The sequence below is a fragment of the Sceloporus occidentalis genome, unplaced genomic scaffold (assembly GCF_023333645.1).
Source record: "Sceloporus occidentalis isolate IW3139 unplaced genomic scaffold, rSceOcc1.0.p SCAF_4, whole genome shotgun sequence".
Lineage (NCBI taxonomy): Eukaryota > Metazoa > Chordata > Lepidosauria > Squamata > Phrynosomatidae > Sceloporus > Sceloporus occidentalis.
This window is the reverse complement of record NW_028316984.1, coordinates 84026069-84046716: the sequence shown is the minus strand read 5'-3', so window position 1 is coordinate 84046716 and position 20648 is coordinate 84026069. Positions and strand designations below refer to the sequence as shown.

Genomic DNA, 20648 nt, shown 5'->3' with positions numbered 1-20648 from the left:
ATTATTTTTATTATTATATTTTAATAAGTACTTAACATTATTGGAATTTTAATAATTTTATTATTTTTCTTTATTATCATTATTATTATATTCTATTTTCATAACAATACTGATTTATTATTATTGGAAATTCAATAATTTTATTAATGTTTATTATTGTTTTATTGTTTTATTTTTCATTTCTCTTAGTCAGCACGCCATTGATTGTACAATATGCACTCAGTTAATTATACGGTGTACATTCAGTAAGCAGAATACGTACATTAAACTTAGCATAATCAGTTCTGTTATCCAACGCATCTCTAATTTTTAAACCAGCAGTTTAGCATTTGTCTTTATATTAAAGGAGGATAAAAAATAATAATTAAACCTGTATAAATCTTAAATAGTTTTCCTGTTGACTATTCTATTCTATTATTAAATTGACTGTCACTCCTGACATTTATCCGTGTCCTTTTTGTTTAATATTGGTCTTAATCTGTCCAATTCCTTCATTTCAAACGCTTTCTATCGATGGCGTATTTGAGGGTCTCCATTTGTTTGCCACTAGCGTTCTAGCTGCTGTTATTAAATATAGGCCTATTCTCCGGTGCTTTCTTTCTCCTCTTTTGCCTCATACAGAAGTTACAGTTAACAAATATAGTTCTGGGTTCATATCGAACGCTGTATTTAACATCCTTTTCATTTCTAAATGGATCATTGTCCAAAACCTCTCTGTAACTGGGCAATTACACCACATACACAATTCTTTTATTGTTATTATTATTATTATTATTATTGTAATAATAATAATGATGATTTATTATTATTGGAAATTCAATATTTTCATTATTTTCTTTATAATTATAATTATTTTAATAATAAGAATTTATTATTACTAGGAATTCAATATTTTTATTATTTTCATTATTATTATTATTATACTAACAATTTATTATTATTATTATTATTATTATTATTATTGGATATTTTATATTTTTATTGTTGTTGTTGGGAATTCAATATTTTGTTAATTTTGTTTATTACCACTGTTTATTATTATAATTATTATATTTATTTTAATAATAATAATAATAAGGACAACGGTTTATTATTATTGGAAATTCAATTCTTTTTCTTCTTCTATCATCATCATCATCATCATCATCATCACTATCATCGTTCCACTGCCGCGGGCCCCATTTTGAAGCGAGGTCCGTAACCCTCCCGCCAAAATGCAGCCTCCGCTGTGATTGGCCGCTCCCTCAGCCAATGGGAGGGCTGTTTCTGAGACTGGGCGTCGGGAGGGCGGGGCCTGTTGAGACGTTGGTGGGTGGCGGAGGCAGAGGCTGCGCGTGGACAGAGAGGGGCGGGGCGTCTCGCGAGCGCAGTGGAAGGGCCCTACTCGCGAGCCCTGGTCCTGAAAGAACACACAGAGGAGAGACAGAGGGAGAGCGAGAGAGGCGCGCAGCTGCATTGGCCGCAGCCTCTCTTCCTTCAGGGGAGGGGGAACTGCCGTGGCGAAGGGCTGGGAGAGCCCCCGGCTTTAACCTATTGGAGGAGGAGGGGGGGGGGATGCTGTAGGAAAGCAGGGGAGACCCTCTCAGGCTTCCTCTAAGCGGGGTCGGGGAGGAAGAGAGGCAGAAGAGAGGCGCTGGAGCCGCCAAACGGACCCCGGCGGCCGTTTGAGTGAGTGCAGAGCCTCTCCCGCTCAGCTGCCCCTTTCGCGTCTCCGTCGTCGGATTAAGCCTCTGGCCACCTGCCTGAGAGCAGCAGCGCTTCCTTCCCACTCAAGCTATCTTCTCACCTTTGTCTTTTGGAAGCCTGTCATCCTAATGGGCTTTCCCTCCCTCCCCCCCCATGGTCCTCCCTTGTGTGTGTCTCTATATTAGATATGTGTGTGTATTGTATGTCTATATATTACATATTAGATGTGTGTGTGTGGCTATAGGATATATGTATGTGTGTGTGTGGCTATATATTATATAATGTGTGTATGTCTATATTATAAACTAGATATCTGTGTGTGTATCTTTACCTTTAAGTCGTTTCCAACTTATGGCAACACTATCATGGGGTTTTATTGTCAAAATTTGTTCAGAGGGGGTTTGCCACTGCCTTCCCTCTGAGGCTGAGAGAGTGTGACTTGCGCAAGGTCAACCAGTGGGTTTCATGCCCAAGCAAGGCTTCGAACCCTGGTCTCCAGAGTCCTAGTCCATTACTCAAACTACTGCCTCAGGCTGGCTCTCTCATAGACATATATATATATATATATATATATGGATTAGCAGGAAAGGTGAAATATGTGTGTGTGTGTGTTGTGTGCCTTCAAGTTGTTTCTGATTTATGACCACCCATCATGGGGTTTTCTTGGCAAGAGATTTGCCACTGCCTTCCCCTGAGGAGGCTGAGAGAGTGTGACATGCCCAATGTGTGTGTGTTGTGTGCCTTCAAGTCGCATCTGACTTATGGCAACCCTAAGGAGAACCTATCATGGGGTTTGCTTGGCAAGATTTCTTCAGAGGGGGTCTGCCATGGCCTTCCTCTGAAGCTGAGAGAGTGTGACTTGCCCAGGGTCACCCAGAAGGTCCCCATAGCCAAACTGAGAATCAAATAGTCTCCACAGTCGTAGCCCAACACTAAAACTACTACACCACGTTGTCAATTGAAAGCTGGAGAGGGTAGATACATGCTGTTCAAAAGTACATTAAAGTATTTAACCGGTGAAAAGCCAAGCCAATGGGAATAACATACAGGCACCTCCCACCAAAATCCATGGATTCCATGTTTCAGTACAATGGTGTCTCTCATATAAAATGGTAAAGTTAAGGTTTGCATTTTGGAGTTTATGTATTTTGGGGATATTTTCAAGCCGAGGATGGTTGAACCCATGGAGAAGGAATCCGGGGATGCAGAGGACTGAGTGTAGTACAGATTCCAACGTCTGATGCTGGTGGCAATAGAAGAGTGTACAGTACATATCAAACTTTGCTCTCGCTAGGGTCTGGTGGAAGTCCCTCATGTAAAAGTGGGCTGTTGGCAGCTTTGCTTGTGGGAGTGGCTGGCTTTTTCAGCTGTGGAGACTTAACACCCAGAACTAGACACTGTGTCTTAATTCTGGCACAGAGGAACATTGAGGGAAGCTTTCCCTGCTGAATTTGTGCCTGTTTTAAAGCATTGGAAGTCTGTCCAGGGCAGTGACTTAGGATAGTGCTTTCCAAGCTGTCTGATGTGGGAAACAACACCCCCCCCCCCCCATGTACCAGGGTGTGTGTGTGTGTTCTGTGTCTTCAAGTCATTTCCAACTTGTAACCCTAAGAAGAACTTAGAATGGGGTTTTCTTGGCAAGATTTAGTCAAAGGGGGTTTGCCATTGCCTTCCCCTGAGGCTGAGAAAGTGTGACTTGCCCGAGATCACCCAGTGGGTTTCATGGCCGAATGGGAATCGAACCCTGGTCTCCAGCATCGTAGTCCAACACTCAAACCACTGTGCAACACTGTACCAGGGACCAATGCCATATTCCAGTGCATTGACTACCTCAGCTTTGTGTAGAACTGATTTAGGATATGTATTCAAGATGGCTTACTGTGCAACCCTTGTATATGTTTACTCAGAAGCAAGCTTGTTGAGCTTAGTGGGGCTTACCTTTTGTTTAAATACGGGTAGAGTCACAACCTTAGTTTGCATTAGCTATTCGAAAGAAGCTGTCTTGTTCTCACAGAAGAGAAGAAAGATTTTGGCTATACTCTTTTGAGTTGCATTAGAGGACAAAGGGGAACATGATGCTTCATGAAGGTGATGGTAGGAACCCATTGTGAAAAGGTGTAGGTATAATACATTAATTTAGAACAAGGGAGTGGCACTTTTGAGACTTTGATATGCTGATCCAGTATGTACTTAAATTTGCACAAACTTTTCCATATCAAAGTGTTTCAAACAAGGTTCTGCCTGCCTTATAAAGCTGTAGAATTCTAAAACAAAAAATCTAGACATTGCAACAGCAGCTTCTTTCATATAACGCTTCGTAGTGCCTAAGCAGTCTCTAAGATTACAACTATAATTTCCCCCAACAAGCTGGGTACTCATTTTAGCCACCTCGGAAGGATGCAAGTCTGAGGAGCCTGAGCCCTTGGCTGGTATTGGACTCGCAACCTTGTGGTTTCTGAGTGAGTGGCTGCAGTACAGACCACCAGGGCTCTTATAATACTTAAAATACTATAATGATAGGAAAGATCAAAGTGGATTAAAACTGCCTTTGTAATGGAAACTGGTTAGTGCCTGTAAGAAACAAAATACTACATGAGATGGATCTTTGGTCTTATCCATTATTATGAGTTTTCTGGTCTGAAGCACCAGAAACTGAATTTAGAGAAATCCTGCCTTTGTAAGCTGTCCTCAAATCCACCAACTGATGCTTAAGTGTGATGCTTTTTAAATACCTTTAAGATCAATCTTGCTATATTAGGTCAAAACACACTGCAGAAATAATCCAATTTGAAACTGCTTTAACTGCCCTGGCTCAGTGCTAGGGAATCCTGGGAATTGTAGTTTATCGTGGCACCATAGCTCTCTGACAGAAAGTTAAATGTCTCACAAAACTACAGTTCCCAGAATTCCCAAGCATTGAACCAGGACAGTTACAGCAGCTTCAGACTGGATTATTTCTGCAGTGTGTTTTGGACCTAAGGCCAAAGGCTTGGCTAGTCCATCTTTTTACCCACACCCAGTTGCCCATCAGGAAAGGTGTGAGGGCAATAGCACCTCCCTGCAGAGATGTTACTTCAGGTTATTCCATCAAGATAAATGCTGGTATGAAGCTAAATTAAATATTCTTTGTATATGTGTTAAATAATAAACTGCCACATCCATTTTGTGGAGTTGCAGAGAATAACAGATACATACTGTGAGAGTATTCTTTCCTGAAGGTGTTAAGTTACAGCTGTGGCAGTCCCAAGTCCATTATAGCAGACTGAATGTTGATTGGGCTTCTTTAATTTGACTGTCAAGAGACTATTAAAACCTGACTTGGATGAGGCTTTGGTTAAAAGCCATTTCATGGGTGATAGTTTATATAGGCTTCATGTTTTCCCCTTTTTGGTGGTACTTTTTTCTTGTACTTAAAATAATATTTTTTCTTCTGTTTGCCCTTTTATAAATGTCTGTCTTTTGAGGATGGGTTGCAGCTTGTTAAATGTCATTCGGTAGAACAAGTTGGTTCTATTGACTGCATTCCCATATTTCTTGTTCCATTTTCAATGCACGTCTTCTGTAAATCTTGTAGTTTCCCTCACACAATAAACATAAATAATTCAAAATCTATACAGTGGGCCCTTGGTATCTGCTGAGGTTTGGTTCCAGGACCCCCTGAGGATAAATACCAAAATCTGTGGATGCTCAAGTCCCGTTACATACAGTGGAATAGTAAAATGGTGTCCCTTCTACAAAATGGCAAAATCAAGGTTTGCTTTTTAGAATGTATATTTTGGGAATATTTTTAGGCCATGGATAAAGAAGGGATGGGAAGGGCTGGCTTTATTTTTAAATGGTTTTTAAAGTTTGTGAGGTCAACAGAATCTCCTGTGTAAAATTGTAAAGCTTTGGGTTTTGTTACCCACACTGGTTTTTATAGAATGCTGAGGGAAGAATGGTCAGCTCTGAATGGACTGAGCTAGCCTAGGTTGATAGTAGCTGTATAGTAGTCCAATCCTTCTATAGTAGTCCACTGGAGGGGCTTAAATGCTGGGGAATACTGTACTATGCAGGAGGTTTGATTTTAATGGTTCTTTCTTGGCTTAATGTCTACTTCTATTTGTGAGTTGTGTGGGTTTTTTTTAATTGACTGTAGCATCTTGAGTCAGTTTCTGTCATCCTTTCCCTGTGCCCGATTGAAATCAGCAGCCTGAGCATTTGAGTACCTGTGCCTCAGAAAGAAATACTACATATTGTGAGGAATCATTTGAACCATTGTCACAATCAGTATTGCAAGAATGAGTGATAAAGTTCACTGCTTCTGGAACTTCCTTCTGGATCTTTTGGGCACTTTGGAACACCTTTTCTGAATTGTATTTATTAAATTTAATTCGAGGTAAAATAGCTCTCATTGATAATGTCGTATAAGAATACTATTGACTGAGTTACTTTTTGGCAGAATGAGCTGAAGGAAAACTTATACAGGTCTTTCTTGTGCCCAAGTGTGCTGGCTGAAGGCTTAATTTAAAACATACAACATGTCTGTGATGCTGTGCATGTCTATTTATGTATTTTTAAAATCAGTGGGACTTAAACTTGCATATAATGTAAATAGTCCTGTGTTTGCTTTACAGAAGTCTGGCACCTGACAAAGAAAGGGAGGTTCTGCCGCCATGAGCTCTCCAGCAGCAAATCCCAAAATCCTGTATCGGAATTCCCGCCTGCTCCGCATGGTGTATCTGCAGCTTCATCGCCAACAGAGGGCTGATTTATTTTGTGATGTTGTCCTACAAGCAGAAGGTAATTATCTTTATATTGGGAGGGATTCAGGTAAAGGTGCTTTGACTGATATTAGGGCTACAAAATGTCAGGTGTCTGGATGCTTAGAAAGTATGTTCCAGTACTCAAGAGGATTTGGACACCAAAGGGCTGATACATAAAATTCTGATAGTGAATCTTAGAAGGTTTCTCCTCACTAATATTGAATGGTATCTTGCCTGTGCAGTTATCACTAATGTTAAATTAGTGTGGAGATTAACACATTAATGACATGGAAGCCTCATGTAGAATGTGATGAATGAGGCCTAATAATTGCCTTTGAACATCTGTAGAGTATCTTGGCCTCAGCACTGAATGATCACAACCTATCTCAACTCATCTGATAATAGGGCAGGGATTTCAGTGCACAGGGTATGACTTCTGTGTAAAGATGGCTGTGGTGCGTTTCCTTTTAAACCAGGAGTGGGAATTGTGTAGCCCTTCAGATTCTGGAACGACCTGCCGGATGAGATCCATCAGATTACCACCTTGGAAACCTTTAAGAAGGCTATTAAGACGGATCTCTTCCGGCAGGCCTTTCCAGACTAGGTCCACCTCTTTTTTCCTGCCTCCCCCCCTCCACTTCTCTCCCCTTTTCCCCATCCCCTTTTCCATCCTATCTGGTCCCTGCTATACATTTCTTTTTCACAAATCTTCCACTGATTTTAACTGTGATTTTATACTATTGTTTTAACATCTTTCTGGTTTAATCTCTTTTTAGTATTACGTACTATGTTTTTTATACGGGGGGGGGGGGGGAGGGATAGGGGTTTTTAGAATTTTAACTGTATCTTGTTTTATTGTTGTAATCCACTTGAATTCCAAGTGATTAAGCAGAATAATAATAATAACAATAATAATAATAATAATAATAATAATAATAATAATAATGTTGGCATGCAACTACCAGCACTGTGAAGACTGATATTTTCACAGGTTTGCAACAGGATGTGGACAGTTGTGCTCATCCAGAAGCAGTACTTTGGTTGGACGACCCTAGGCTTCTTATGCACATGTACTTCCACTAGTAGCAGATTAGCATTTCCCAACATAGCACCCTCAACATGTGTTTCACTACATCTCCCATCCCCAAGATGTAGATAATGGATGTAGTCCAACACCTCTGGAGGACCTCAGGTTGTTGAAGACAGGGCTAATTACATATTAGGTAATTGCTCTTGACCTGTAACATGCCTGCCAACAAGGATCTACTAAGAATTGCCCTAAGCAATCCCCACAGAAATAAGAGTTTATTTGTACTAAGGAAAGTCTGTGTGTGCATATGTCTTCATACAAAAGGATACCTCATCTTGTCCAGTGGATTGGAGGAGCAAAGTATCTTCACAAGTAGGAGGTCAGGCGACAAAGTGAGCTAAAGTAAAACCCCTCAACCATTTTTTTAAAGTAGTAGCATTTTCAGAAGGAATGGAGGAAACAGGTATAACTTGTTTAACCGAGCTGTTCATCCCTATGAATTATTATACTAAATTATCTCAGATAATAATATACCTCTATAGTTATGAGGTTGGCCTATTCTGAGGCCAGCCCATGGGGACCATTTTGTGTTTTCAAAACACTTCAAGATACTTGTAGATACAGTAACTGCAAATGACATTGTTCTTTTCAGGAGAAGCTGTTCCGGCTCACTGTTGCATCCTATCAGCTTGTAGCCCCTTCTTCACCGAGCGCTTGGAGCGAGAAATGCCCCCCAAAGGACACAAAGTAGTGCTGGAAATCCGGGGGCTGAAGATTGGAACCTTGCGTAAACTGGTCGATTTCCTCTACACGTCCGAGATGGAGGTGTCTCGGGAAGAAGCCCAGGATATCCTTGCAGCTGCACGGCAGCTTCAGGTGTCAGAGCTGGAGTCACTTCAGCTGGAGGGTGGAAAACTTGTCAAAAGGTCACTGGGCCCACGGTTAAACCGTGACTGCTTACAGCACTCCAGCCCAGTATCCATTCCAGAGGCAAGCTTGATGCAGTCTCCTGCTGTCTGTGGTGATAGTTCTTTGACATCTTTGGTGGTTGCACGCAAGCAGCGCACTGAGGTGAAACTTCCATGCACCAAAGGTAATGATAATAATGACCAGAAAGAGACAAAAAAGCAAAAACCAGCTACATCATTGCCAAGTAATGACAAACAGCCGATGCCTAAAGGCCCAATAGTTCCTGCTGATCCATCGCGAATAAAAGGTAAAAAACGGGCAACAGGTACTTTAAGGAATATATTGGGCAATGGTGAGACTGGCAATCTGCAGATAAAGAAGACTGTTGCTGGAGAAAGTCAAGAGACAGTGAGCTTCCAGGAGACAAAAAAGATCAAGCTCAGCCGCTCAAAGCTCTCCTTGCCACCTTTGCCTGTGCCAAGTGATACCAAAGACCATAACACCATGGCATCCAGCAAGTCCTCAAGGTCCACTAGGCGCCTTTGGAGGCAAAAAAATCCTAGTAAGGATGGAAACAAAGGAGACAATAGCCATTTACAGAGATTTTGTAGCCCCCCTCTCCTTCCTAAGTCTGCTAAGGGCAGGAAGCACAATATCAGTGAATCAGCTCCCAGCTCAAATCTTTCTGAGGCAGGACAGATTGGTCGGGTGAAGCTTCGGAAAGTTATCAATGGCAGCTGCTGGGAAGTGGTGCAAGAATCACCTGCTGCAGATCCCACAAAGGCAGAAAATGCTGTGCATACTTTGCAAGATGAGGAGCCCCAGACTCAACCTCATTGTCCTAAGGAAGAGAAAGTTGATGCACAAGAGTCAACCAGCTCTGCTAAACTGTCAGCAAAACAGAAGGCCACGCCTTGTAGTGAAAACAACTTGGTGGAACAGGATAAAAACAAGGAGGTGCTAGGTGAAGATAGTGCTGCTACATCCCCTTATGAGCTAAATGTGTTTAATCTGGCTGAGGATGAACAGTATGGTAGTGTGGCTTCAAATGGGGAGTTGGAGCACATGCTGGATTTGCTTCTGGCAGATGATGATGCTCTTGGGGAATCCCAAGGCACCACTGTTCCAGATGCACATGTAACAGGCCCTGCTCTGGATGCAAAAGAGAGTCCTCTGGGAATTGCAGGAGCTGAAGAAAAAGACAAGCGTTCTGCTGATATGTTAGTTGGTCAGCCACTGGTTGAGACAGAAGAGAAGCCCCTAAAAAAAGAAGAGGAGGCTTCTGATATGGAAACTGTTAAAGAAACTCAGGCCTCAGCAAATGTGGTCCTCTTGATGAACTCTGTTCTTCATTCCCATCCTCTTGCAGCATCTGAACCCCATCATGATAGTATTGCCTCCTCCAAGCCAGCCTCCCTTCATGAGGTAGACGACTGGGCAGTGCCTTCACATCAGTTGGCTGTCTTAGAGAATGAAACTGCAAGGTTTCCTGAGGCTTTGGCTGTCATTTCAGCAGGTGACAAGAACCAGGGGCTGCTGTCTCATGGAGTGCGAGTCTCAGGTACAGAAGCACAGCCCCATACTGAAATGGTGCTGAAGAACCCTTTGCAACACAACTTGGACTGTAAACTGCATCCCCTCTTAGTCAGCTTAGAAGAAGAAGAACTAGATATTGGTGGGGCAGATGAACTCTTTGTTAGCATTGAGTGTGTCCGGCCAGATCTCTCTCCAGTGTCTGAAACGGAAGTGGATGTTCTAAACTAGAGAGTGCAGGGTGGGGCCTTGGCTACCTACTGATGTATATGGAATACTAATTCCATAGCAAGTAAATACTGATGGGCCTCTAGCAACAGGTGGGGGAGAGAGGTAATCTCAAGTATTGAGTAACCATACTGGAAAGGCTGAAGGAAAAGTTTCCCCTGCAATTCATGGAGCCGGGAGGTGGGGGGCTACTTCACTGTCATCACGCCTTATCCTAATTATGGCTGTTACATTTATAACCGTCTTATATAGCACACTATACAATATCCTGGGACCTGTTAATCTATTTTGTGGAATAGGCAAATGCAGGTCTTTAAAAAGGAAATCTACAGGCATTGCTTCTGTGAAGAATAATGAAACTTCAGTGTACAGAAAGAATTCTCAGGTTGGCCAAGGATTGCACGTTATTTTCTGTTTTTACCTTTGACTTTAAGAAAAGCAGATCATACAGATGCCTCACATTAAGTGGGCTGTCTAAACTCCACAACATATTGGGAACTAAACATTTTCCAGAACTTATTTGGATCCTATAACTCAGTGGACAAAATCACTTGTGCTTTCTAAAATAAACATGGGTATGTGTGCCATGTAGCAATGTTATGTTCAACTATTCAGACTCTTGCACTTTCTCTCTGTAGTTTAAAAAAGTTTAAATGGTTAGGTAGCTAAAAGAACTTATTTCATATTTTTCTTCACTGTTAGGGTGACTTCCCCCTCTTAATTCTTAGTGGGTGAGCTGTTACACTAAATCATTCATTCAGATTGACAACAGTAGAGCAGGGGAAGTAGACACAGATGTATGTCCTTGTTCTGCTGACCCGATCAGCTGTCCATATATGCACTTCCTTTCACAAAGGTCACCTGGGCACTAAGAACAGCTGCACAAGTATTATCATTGAATGGTACAGCTTCATTCCCCAAGAATGGGTTCTTTGGGCTGTACTGTACCATTTTGGGACCATTTGTTAAAGATGTTGCTGACTAGAAACAATAGAGCGCCTTCCTAAGGAAGACAAAATGCATTGCCACAGGCAAAACCCCTTGCCTTATTGCTTTTGTTAGAACTGGCCACTTCAACAGCATCACCCTCTGACAGCTAGCCTTCTGTGCGGAGAAGCTGATGCAGAGAACAGTTAAGGATCAGAATGGCTGATAAAGATACGACCATCCAAGGGCTTAAAGAGAAATGTAAATTGCTTGTTTTTCATTAAAACCATCTTCCTTGTGTTTACAGTTTCTTCAGAGAAGTGTATTCAAGTGCAGTGACCCATACCTCTATGAAGCTGTGCCAAATATTTCCTTCCTTTCATTCCAAAGCTTTCTATGTCTGGAGAACATGCTGAGGAGCAGATGGTGCAAAGACGAAAATAAATGTTGAGTTGTACTTATTCAAATAAAGTTATACGTTTTTCTGGGACTCTACTTTTTGTAGACTTTTGTCAACATTGGGATTTAGGTGTGCCATAGGGAACAAAGCCATGTGTAGAGATTATGGGGTAGGGAAGAGGATTTAGCAGACTCACTCCAGATATTATAGGTTTCTAGTGTGTTTAAAAGCTAACCAGTAGAACACAAGAACAATCAGACATGCTATGGATTTTTGTGTAGTAAGATGTAAACTGAAGAACAACATAGTCTCTGAAAGGCAGTGGCCTGCTACCCTTGATGACAGGCAGCAGAACATTTTTCATTCCTTTCCAATAAAAATAGGTTCAAGCCCTAAAGCCTTTGTCTTTTAGTTGTTTTGGGCTTTAGACTCCCAGAACATTGGTTATGTTGTGTAGAATGTCTTGGATTTTAAGTCCAAAAACATTTGGAGGACCAAAGGTTACAAACTGCTGCTCTAAGACTTTAATCCTAGGTTCCCAGAATATTTTAGATCGGTCCCCATGGAAACTGCTGCCCTATTCACTTTGGAATCATTAGAAGCAAAAAGGTCATTCTGGTGTCTATGCCAGTTTGGAGCTATCATATATAATTTCCCACTTATTGTGAGTATAAAAATTAAAATGCTAAAGGAAAAATAAAAAACACTCTTGCGTCCTTTGTATCTTGCTGGCACTGCTTCATCTCTGCTCTCCCCATCCATAGCACTGCTTTGTAAGATACATGGGCCAGTGGAAGAAATTATGGCTATGACAGTTCAACACAAGCTTGCACAAACATTTAGACATTAGATTATAGGATGAGAAGATCTTAGCAGAAGCTGCTAGAAGGCACAAGTGGAGATGTGACCATGTGCTGCACAGTTTTGAAGGCAAAAACATACTTCTCTCTGGAACAACTAAGCAAGGCTATTGTTACAGGAATGGGTCACTACTATAAAGAGTTAATATCTTTATATGGACAGAATTAAATGCAAGATATGTAGAAGTTTAGGCTTTATTGGGGAAAAAAAGCTTACAATTTTCCTCAATTCCAAAAAATAAAGAAGCAAGCATACTTTTAAAAGAAGGATGGGCAGGAAGAGCAATTTAGGTCCATTTCTCTGTGGAGGAGGGGCGACAAGTTCAGAGATGTGACTGGAGTTACTCCACTTGATCATATCCCATCATGGATGCTCCAACTTGCACAGGGTGAATGGATCCTCAATGCTAATTAAAAAACAAAACAAGATACTGTCCATTACAGTAAACTAGCATATTTCCCCCCATTTGTGTTAGGCATTCCTGTGAAATTACTGAACAATAAAGAGTTGAAACTTTCCATCAGATTCAAGAAAAAAGCAACTGCAATCACAAAGTGGGAAGCCAAGGTCTTTACTTCAATCACTGTTGTAATGACGTTTCTCTTAAGACATAATGGATGTGTATGGCAGTTAACTGCCTCAAGGTGCTACCTACTCCAAGCCTTTTGAAACTCTTTGTCATCCAGAACCTCCCATTTGCTAGTGCCCATGCAGCACTCTTAACTGCAACAGAGGCACATGATAGGCATACTGGGCTAGTAGACAGGTGACCTCTGACTATCTGACTTAGTAATGGATTTCTAAGCAGTTGCTTTGCTTTTTTCCCCTGAACTGTACTTCATTTTGCTTCCTTTGTGCCCTAATTTCTGGTAGAACAAAAGGCAGCAGCAGGAGAATTGCAGAAAGATGTTAAGGGCTTTCTCACCCCATAAACATGTTAAAACGAGTAAAGGTAACAATTTTGAGTTGGTAGCAAGCAACTGCACCAGAGAGTTAGGTTTGCCAAATAAATAATTTCAGCAGAAGAGGGGACAAACCTCTTTCTAGACCTACTCACCACTGGCAATGGTGCACATTTGCTGGCTTTAGTCCAAATTGCCCGTCAGGATTTCAACCACCTTGCATGGTTCTGGGAACTTCAGCTTGCGCGGTGGCCCCTTCTTAAGGCCCGTCCATAACTCGACCTCTAAGATGAAGAAAGACAGAAGGCAAGTCACTGGCAGTATTTGCATGATGTGACTGCCAGTCAGTGGCAAATAAAAAGCCACAGAGGTTGTTTCCTTCTGGTTTGTATGCAGTGCTAAGGGTATTCATGACACTGCTAGCAGTATTTAAAGAGAAACTAGAGACTGCTAGCAATCTTTACTAGATTGTGGATGCATAGTCTGAAATACAGAAATAATGCAGTTTATCACTGCTTCAATTGACATGGCTCAATGCTATGGAATTTTGGGGTCTGTTATTTTATGAAATGTGTAGCCTTCTCTGTAAGATATATCTTGTGCCATAAAAACTACAAATCTTAGGATGCCATAGCATGGAGCCATGGCAGTTAAAGTGGTGTCCAATTGCATTATTTCTGCAGTGCAGATTCAGCCCCAGTCTTGCAAGTTATATACTAGGCAAAGAAATATTTTCAAGGCTCAGTTTTTGTCTCTACCAAGCTCCATGCCTTCTAAAATTTTGTTGATTGCAGAGGTCTTCTCACTCATAACAAAGACTCAGAATTGGCCAAACTAGGACTTAATGAGACAGGTTCTAGTCCTCACTAGGCCATGAAACTTGGATCTTGGGCTAGACCAGTGGTTCTCAAAATTCTTAATACTGTGACCCTTTAATACAGTTCTTCATGTTGTGGTGATCCCCAACCATAACATTACGGTGACTTGGTTCCTAACACAATTGGAAATAGGTGTTTTCCGATGGTCTTGGGAACCCCTGTGAAAGGGTCATTCGACCCCCAAAGGGGTCGCGGCCCACAGGTTGAGAACCGCTGGGTTAGACAGACTCTCGTAGCCTGACCCCACTTCTCAGGGTTGTGAAGACAAAGTGGGGAGGGTGAGGAGAATCATGTATACCATCTTGAATTCATTGCAGGAAAGGGGAATTTTAACTATAACAATTCACTAACAAACCTCTTATCACTGGCCACTTACTGGTGCCATCCTCTTTCAAAAGAACCACCTCGAAAGTATTCCTGCGGGGTTTCTCAGGATTGATTTCCACCATGATATCAGGAAATGCCTGGTTCAGTGCCTGACTAACAGCATCAGCATTGCGGCCAAAAACCCGTCAGCTTTTACTGTAGGATGAAGAAAAGTATTAGAATTTAGTTCCCCCATACACCAAATGTTATTTGAAAGTCCCAAATCCAAAGAGAAACCACCTATGGTTTCACTTTCTAGGAAAAATGACTTCTCTGCCCCTATTGGCACCTCCCATCTTCAAAATTCATCCCATACTTTGCATTCCAATCTCTTCGTTGGTAAAACTTTTAATACTAAAGTTTCAGTTCAGAATACAGAGATTCTTACTAAAGCTGCACTATTTAACTAATTTTGAAAAACTTTGATTGAAAAGTGATAAACTAATCAGCTGAGTTAGTTTTTTAAACCAGTATTTACAAGAATTGCAGAAGATGGTAAACACCTGTCTCAAGACAGACAAAAGGAGGGGATATATCTCTAAAGGTTATGCCTACAACAACAGATGTGCAAAGGATTCAAGCTGCATTGAATCCCATTTTGGGAGAAAGGTGGGATATAAATCCCATGAATAAATAAATAAATAAATAAAATGGTAAACACTTTACAAATGTTATATCTTTTTAGTGAAAAACCATTTTTCTTCATATGCAAATCTAGGGCCCTTTCACACTGCACAGTAGTATAATAATTCCACTCTAACTGACATGGTTCCATCCAAGGCAATCCTGGGATTTGCAGTTTAGAGGGGGCATTTAGATGGCAGTCAGAAAGTGCTAATGGCTCACCAAACTATAAATCCCAGAATTCTGCAGAAACGGCAGTTAGAGTGGGGTCATAGTGCTATAACTGTGTAGCATTTTGCATACAAATGCAAATAAAAACAGAATACTCTTACAAATAAAAAACACATATAACTTTTTAAATAGGATTTTTGAGTGGCAATCCTGTCCCGGCAAAAATGTCAAGTTGCCATCTTGCATGAAGTAACCCTCGTACTGCAACAAAGATATTTTGGGGAGAGGAGATGCTCACCAATGCTCAATGATGACACGAAGTCCCAATCCCTCCTGCTGCTTCAGTCTCTTGGGCAACTCTTCTGTGCCACCATTCATCTCCTCTGTGGCAGATGCAGAGGCTTTTGCTGGCAATGCCCCTGCTTTCCTCTTCCGCCCTTTGGGGGGCATCCTATGCCAAAGGAAAGGAGGATGAGGGTAAAAAGAAGAGGCGAGAGAGAGAGAGAACGGTCCCTTTCACACTACTTCCGGCATTGTACAGCATCATCCAAAATCCACAACATAGTGATACTTTTACTGGGTATGCATATTATACATGTTGCAAGCTTTTGAAGCTCCACTTGCTTCTTCATCTGCTAAAGGTGTTAAAAATCATTCAGGAGAAATTACATTTGGTCAAGAGGTTGTAGTTGTAGTCCTCTGTTCAGATGGTATGGAAGGGTATTGATGCAGATGGACCCGCCCTTCTTCTGGCCATGTGTATACTGGGAGATTCAGTCCAGGAAAGTTACATTTGCAAGGATGACATATGCACATGGCACGATTCTAGTTAACTGCCAGGGCAACATCCTACAGAATGTTGGCATCTGCAGTGTGGGGGATAGGCATTAAGGATCTTCAGTGCCTCTGACCAAAATACAAACCCCCAGGATCCCACAGGATGCAACCTTGGAAACTGAAGTGGAACCACAGTGCTATAACTGAGTAGCATGAAGGAGCCCTGGACAAATAATCTACACTCGCCCCTTCTGCAGAGGCTTGCTCGCAATGTATGGCTTGAACAGTTGAGATTAAAGAGATATTAATTAATGGATTAAATGCAGAAATACATCATCAACAGGGCAAAGCATGGCATAGTGATTTGAGTGTTGCACTGTGACTCTGGAGACCAGGGTTCGATTCCCTGCTCAGCAATGAAACCTACAGGGAGACCTTGGGTAAGTTACACACTCTCAGCATCAGAGGATGGCAATGGTAAACTCCTTCTGAAGAAATTTGCCAAGAGAACCCCACGATAGGTTTGCCTTGTTGTTAGCTGTCCTCAAGTCGACCTCAACTCATGGTGACTCATGGTGACCCTGTCAATGGGACACCTTCAAGACCCCCTGCCCTCCACTGCTCCACTCAGGTCCTACAGATTCAGGCCTGTGACCTCCCTGTTTTAGTCTATCCATCTGGTGTGTAGTCTTTCTTTCTTTCTGCTGCCATCTACCTCTCCTAGCATTCTTGTTTTTTCCAATAAGTCATGCCTTCTCAAGATGTGGCCAAAGTACAACAGCCTCAATTTAGTCATTTTGGCTTCTATGGTGAATTCAGGCTTGATCTGTTCTTTTTGGCTGTCCATGGTATCCTTAGCACTCTTCTCCAGAATCACATCTCCAATGAATTAATTTTCTTGGCATTTCATAGAATCATAGAGTTGAAAGAGACCCCAAGGGCCATCCAGTTCAACCCCTCACCCTGCAGGAACTCACAATCAAAGCATTCCTGACAGATGGCCATCCAGCCTCTGTTTAAAAATCTCCAAAGAAGGAGACTCCACTTCTGAAACATGTTAAGTATTGCTGCACAATGTATTACAAATGGGAGCATCTTCTTATCTGCTTTCTTCATTGTCCAGCTCTCATATCCATCCATACATGGTGATGGGCAATACAATGGCTTAGAATAGATGGTTCTAATTTTATTGCTCTGTTGTATATCTTTACACTTTAAGGTCCTATCTTGTTCTTTCATGGCTGCCCTCCCCATTCCTATTCTTCTTCAGATTTCTTGACCACAATCTCTATTCTGATCAATGGGAATGCTTCTCTCTGTATCACCACCCTCTCAGGCGCCTTTGATGGGAACAAGAGAGAGGGTTTTCTCTGTGGCTGCTCCTAAGCTTTGGAACTCCCTTCCTAGGGAGGCCAGGAGGGCTCCATCCTTACTATCCTTCCAAAGCCAAGTAAAGATGTTTTTGTACAGTCAGCCTAATAAGGACTGATTTTTTAAAGTAATATTTATTGCATTTTCACATAAACAGATTTATAATAGTCATATTCTGACATACTTAACAATTTTCTCCATCTTTACACCTTCTTTAGGTTTAACTTCAGTATCCAATTTTCAGAATTCTCTTCGACTTAATTCTTCCTTCCTATTATATCATTTATCATTAAAATTTACAGCATGTAAGGTTTGGGTTTTTAATGCTGTGCTATATAACTTTTAATGGTATGTACTTTTAATGTGTTATACAGTGGACCCTTGTTATCTGTTGGGGTTTGGTTCCAGGACCCCCCCCCCCCCCCGAATAACACAATCAGTGTATGCTCAAGTCCCATTAAATACAATGGCATAGCAAAATGGTGTCCCTTATATAAAATGGAAAAATCAAGGTTTGATACATATACTTAGGGCCAACTGTATTTTAATTTATAACTGTTTTAACTCTTATAATTGTTTAACTGCTTTTTAAATTTGAAGATTTATACATTTTAACATTGTTGTATTGTTTTTAAAGTGTATTGTTGCTCGCTGCCTTGAGTCCCTATATTGGGAGAAAGGCAGGATATAAGAAAATAATAATGATAATGATTTAGATTTCCTCATTGCCAAGGCTGAATTTATGCAGATCCTCCATGGTCATTACTTTTGTTTTCTTTTAAGTTCAGCAGCAAGCCTGCCTTTGTACTGGGCCTTCCTTAGTAATTGTAGAGAGGCTGAATTCAAGGGTCTGAGAAGGGAAACAACCCAGTCAAAAACAAGGAGGTGCATGGGGCAGCAGCAGTAGTGGTGGATGGCACTGATGCTGCATTCACACTGCAGGAATAATCCGGATTGATACCACTTTAACTGCCATGGCTCCATGCAATGGGATTCTGGGAATGGTAGTTTTTTGTGGCACCAGAGCAAAGCTTTCCCATTGCATGGAGCCATGGCAGTTAAAGTGGTATCAATCCAGATTATTTTTGCAATGTGGATGCAGTCATAGAGAACAGCAGTGGCACCATATCTAAATTGTGTTTACACTGCACCAAGGGAAGCAAAGATGAACCTCCTTGCAAGGCCTTTCCCCCAAGAAAACATACATTGGAGATGACTTGAAGGCACACAACAACAACCACAACAGGGCAAAGCATATGCAACCCACCTGGGAAAGGGAAATGCAGCTGTTGCTTCCGAAGAGAAGAAGAAGACCAAAAAACCCAGGGAGCACTGAGAGTAACACAGACCCCCAGACTAGTTAAAATGCAAACAGAGAAGGGAGCCGATTCTGGCTGCCCAGGGAAGGAAAGCCCCTCTCCTCCTGCTCCCCCTCTGTGGAAAATGGCACCGCCCACGTGCAGCCTGGCACCGAGGGAAGGAAAGGGCCCTATGGGCTCAACCATTTGGGCGGAGGGGGGAGTAAGATGGGGGGAATTTAACAACAAAGCAGGAAAGGAAGGCCAAGGCAGCCGCTGTCTCGTCTCAACAGCCCTCTTGTCTTGGTGTTTCCTCCTCGGCTGCCATGAAGGCTCAGTATGGAGAAGGAGAAACTAATTCTGGGCTTTCTAAGTCCCCCCTCCACTGAACTTTAGGCAAGATGGTCGCTGCCACTGTGAATCGCCTCAGCCAGACTCATAATGGCCGCCTGGCCTATCTATTATAAGCCTCTGGCAAAGTGGTTTTAAGTGTGGAAGCACCACTTTGGAGACCAGAGTTGGCTTGGAGTTTGGAGACCCCGTTCCCATAATGTATCAATAATAAAAATATGTTTATTCAATGCGCATGTGTTCATTTGCACCTTCGTGTATATTCGTATTTTAACATAACATGAGGTAGCTAGTGTGGCCTAGTGGTTTGAGCTTGGCCTATGGCTCTGGAGATCAGGGTTCAAATCCTGGCTCAGCCATGGAAACCCACTGGGATGACCTTGGGCAAGTCACACTGTCGGCCTCAGGACAGGGAAGGCCATGGCAAGCCCCCTCTGAAGAAATCTTGCCAAGAAAACCCCATTATCAGTTCACCTTAAGGCCACCATAATTTAGTACTAGTGCCTTGAAGGCACACCACAAGATGGGAGTAAGAACAACATGAAGCAAAGCAGAAGGAAGATTCCAGAAGCTTCTCTGGCTCGTTTAGAGGGAGAGGGAGCTTTTGAGTTGTAGGCTGCATCCGCACTGCACAGATAATCCACTTTGAGACCGCTTTAACCTTTCAACTCTACAGGATTCTGGGAGTTACAGTTTTCTGAGATATTTAGGCTTCTCTGTCAGAGAGTGTTGGTTTGCAAACTACAAATCCTAGCATGGAACCAAGGCAGCTAAAGCGGTTCCAAACTGCATTAATTCTGTGGTGGATCCCTCCGCTTTCTGGGGATAATATATTAGTTGTTTCTGAGATATTAAAGATGTAAGTGCATTCAACATAAACTATAATAATAAACCGTACTGAGCAGTTTACCCTCATCAGATAGGAGCAGCCCATAGCTATAGCTCTTGTCCCCTCAAATCCCGCAATTCCCAAGGTTCCACACCATTGAGCCATGGCAGTTAAAGTGGTGTCAAACTGGATTATTTCTGCACTGCGGATACAGCCAGAGGGAGGAAAAAATTACTGTTTTGGGCAGCTGCCAGGAAACTTTAGGGTAAAAAAGAAAATCACTCTTCAATTTCCCAGGCTATGCTTATGTGTGTCCAATGCTACTCACAGATGTTTAATCTATACTTATCCTGCCTCATTCACTGAGTTGTTCCAGGCACTCTCTTCTTCCACATGTTCTCCTGTATTTCCCCACCGCATATTTCATTTTGGTATTTCATAGAATCATAGAGTTGGAAGAAATCCTAAGGGCCATCCACTCCAACCCCTGGCCATGCAGGAACTCACAATCAAAGCATTCGCGACAGATGGCCATCCAGCTTGTGTTTAAAATCTTCCAAAGAAGGGAGACTCCATGTTTGAAACATGTTAAGAACTGCTGCACCATGTATTACAAATTACAAATGGGAGCACCAAAAGCTACTTGCTTGGTTATAGCCTTTGTGGACTCACAATCAACAGATAAAAAAGTATTGGAAAACACTGTGTGTGTGTGTGTATGTGTGCATGTGCGCACGTGCACCAATTTTCCAAATGAGCCTC

The 20648-nt window shown here is 41.9% G+C and overlaps 2 protein-coding genes across 3 annotated transcripts; one reads left to right on the top strand and one right to left on the bottom strand.

The window, feature by feature from the left end:
- The first annotated feature begins 1407 nt into the window (after positions 1 to 1407).
- BTBD18 (BTB domain containing 18) lies at positions 1408 to 11530 on the top strand. Of its 2 annotated transcripts, XM_089520629.1 has the most exons (4): positions 1408 to 1668; positions 6303 to 6468; positions 8114 to 9931; positions 11366 to 11530. In XM_089520629.1, the coding sequence occupies exons 2-4, from the start codon at positions 6342 to 6344 to the stop codon at positions 11395 to 11397; spliced, it is 1977 nt and encodes a 658-aa protein (XP_089376755.1). In that variant the 5' UTR covers positions 1408 to 1668; positions 6303 to 6341; the 3' UTR covers positions 11398 to 11530. The 2 variants fall into 2 exon arrangements, with proteins under 2 accessions (XP_089376755.1, XP_089376754.1); XM_089520628.1 differs by having other exon boundaries at positions 8114 to 11530.
- Positions 11531 to 12497: 967 nt separating this feature from the next.
- On the bottom strand, positions 12498 to 18873 carry SELENOH (selenoprotein H). The gene is made up of 5 exons (XM_089523404.1): positions 18676 to 18873; positions 15559 to 15711; positions 14476 to 14621; positions 13377 to 13505; positions 12498 to 12725 (listed from the first exon to the last, which is right to left on the bottom strand). Exons 2-4 carry the CDS (start codon positions 15708 to 15710, stop codon positions 13405 to 13407), a joined length of 399 nt encoding a protein of 132 aa, XP_089379530.1. The 5' UTR covers position 15711; positions 18676 to 18873; the 3' UTR covers positions 12498 to 12725; positions 13377 to 13404.
- Between the last annotated feature and the right edge of the window lie 1775 nt (positions 18874 to 20648).